The following is a 2,000-nucleotide window of genomic DNA, read 5'->3' on the forward strand; positions in this document are numbered from 1 at the left end:
CCGCCCCCGCGGCTGCTTTGTATCCCAGCGGGCGGGGGAAGCATCGCCGCCAGCGCCGCTGCCTGGACACCCTGCCCGCACTCCTGCTTGGCGGTGCCGGGTCTCGCTCGTCTCCTACTGCTAATCCCAAGGGCTCGAGCATTGCTAGAGGCTCCCCTCCACCCCACGGAAAGGGAAAAAATCAGGTTACAAAAAGGGTCGTGGCACAGCTCTCTGCCTACTGCATTTGGGTGGTTTAACCACCACCTTTCCCATCTTTTCTCAAACCACCTCTCCCCCACTACCAGATTGCAGCCGCCCTGGTCACCACTTGGCTCTGGGGACAAGGGACCTTCAGGCACCCCAAACTGCGGTAAGGTGGGGACGGCGACAATGCCAAGACTTGGAGGACACTGGAGCCAGCACCCCAGGAAGGGGAATGGGCAGCGCCTGCCAAAACACCAGCCGCAGCGCCTGCCGGGAGCACCCAGCGGGTAGAGCCCCCGGCAATGCGGAGCCGGTGCCTCTTGATAGGAGCCGTCTCATCACTCCCCTCGCACTATGCGGTGCTGACATCGCAGGCAAGAAGACCCAGGGCCTGGCAACACGGGCAGCGGACAACAGCCAAGTAAGCTTTTCAGAGTCACTGCTTGCTGCTTGTGCAGGGAGCAGGAGGGACGTTGGAGGCTGCGAGCCCGGGGTGCCAGCCCTAAGCCCCCCAAAACTGCTGAGTCCTGAGCCCCAGTGCAGGCAGGGAACTGCTGCTGGCTGTAGCCTCTCTGCTGGAAGCAGAAGCAAAAAGGGGGAGAAAATTTGTCTCCAGGCTCAGCTGGGAGGATGCAGCCAAGCCCTGGTTGCAGGACAGGGTCCCCCAACAAAGCCCCATTTGCAGGATGGGATCCCCCAAGGAAGCCCCAGTTGCAGGAGAGGGTCCCCCAGCCAAGCTCCGGTTGCAGGAGGGGGTCTCATCCCTGGCTAGTGGGGTTAAAGGGCAGGAGCCATCCCCACATCCCACCTGCAAGGGCCCCATAAAGTGCAGTGCTGCGGCCCCGGCACCAACACGGGGCAGGGGAGCCCTCCTGGCTGCCTCCCAAGGTCGGGGACATGAAGAGGGGGGTGTGAGGTCGGAGCAGGAGTGGGCAGGGGCGGGCAGGGCGAGGGCTGGGCGGTGGGGAAGAGCAGCCCCGTCCTTCCTCCCCAGACGCCTACTCGTCGCAGCCCAGCAGCTCCACACGCAGGGTGATGCGGTTGTGCCAGGCCACGGGCAGGATGCGGACGAAGCGGGCATAGAAGGGCACGTCGAACACGTTCTTCTTATGCGAGTAGTTGTCACTGTTACCGTGGAAGATCTAGGGGGTGGGGAAAGGTGGGTGTCAGCACCACCGAGATCTCACCGCCACCATCCCATCCCTCCCCACAGCGGCATCCCCGAGTCCTAGGACGTCGCTGCCCACCTCGCCCTGCCCCACACACCTTGGTGCTGTTTGTCTGGCCATCCCGGTAGAGGGTCCAGGACGTGCCGTTGTCGCTGTAGGCCACCTTGTAGGCTGCCACGTATTGGATGTGCCCGAAGTCGCGGGCTCCTTGCGTGATGATGCCCGTCACCTTCTTCTGGTCCCGGAGGTCGATCTGGCACAGAGACCTAAGGCTCGTCGAGGCTCCTCGCAGGAGCGGTGCTCCCACCCCAGAGCATCCTGCGTGTCCCGGAGGCAGCCGGGACGTGCTGACCCTCGGGGGTCAAGAATGGAGAAAACACTGCTTGACCCCCGCCCCAATGCCGGAGTGACTAATAAAACACTACTGTGAAATATTTGACCCTTTAACACTTCCAGCATCCCTCGAAGCAACCCAAAGCAGGACGCAAACCCCACCGTCTCAGCTCCCTTCCCCACTGCTGCCAACCTCGACATTTTTTGCTGAAAAGGTCAATGTGGGAATGACAGCAAAAAACCTCAATTAAAAAAAAATAAAGGATTCCCGGAGAAAATGCATTTCCACTGGAAAGTGATTCTGGCTGAGAA

General features: G+C 61.2%; 1 protein-coding gene across 1 annotated transcript in view; it reads right to left on the bottom strand.

Annotated features, from left to right (window-relative positions):
- MFGE8 (milk fat globule-EGF factor 8 protein) overlaps positions 1-2,000 on the bottom strand; it is a 9,625-nt gene that overhangs the window by 173 nt on the left and 7,452 nt on the right. The window contains exons 9-10 of the mRNA XM_009335236.1: positions 1,453-1,608; positions 17-1,328 (exon numbers count right to left, since the gene is read on the bottom strand). Of these exons, the coding sequence (XP_009333511.1) occupies positions 1,185-1,328; positions 1,453-1,608 (300 nt within the window). The 3' untranslated portion in view covers positions 17-1,184. The remainder of the gene's footprint in view (positions 1-16; positions 1,329-1,452; positions 1,609-2,000) is intronic.

This window comes from Pygoscelis adeliae, unplaced genomic scaffold (assembly GCF_000699105.1).
Source record: "Pygoscelis adeliae isolate BGI_AS28 unplaced genomic scaffold, ASM69910v1 Scaffold21, whole genome shotgun sequence".
NCBI classification, from domain to species: Eukaryota; Metazoa; Chordata; class Aves; order Sphenisciformes; family Spheniscidae; genus Pygoscelis; species Pygoscelis adeliae.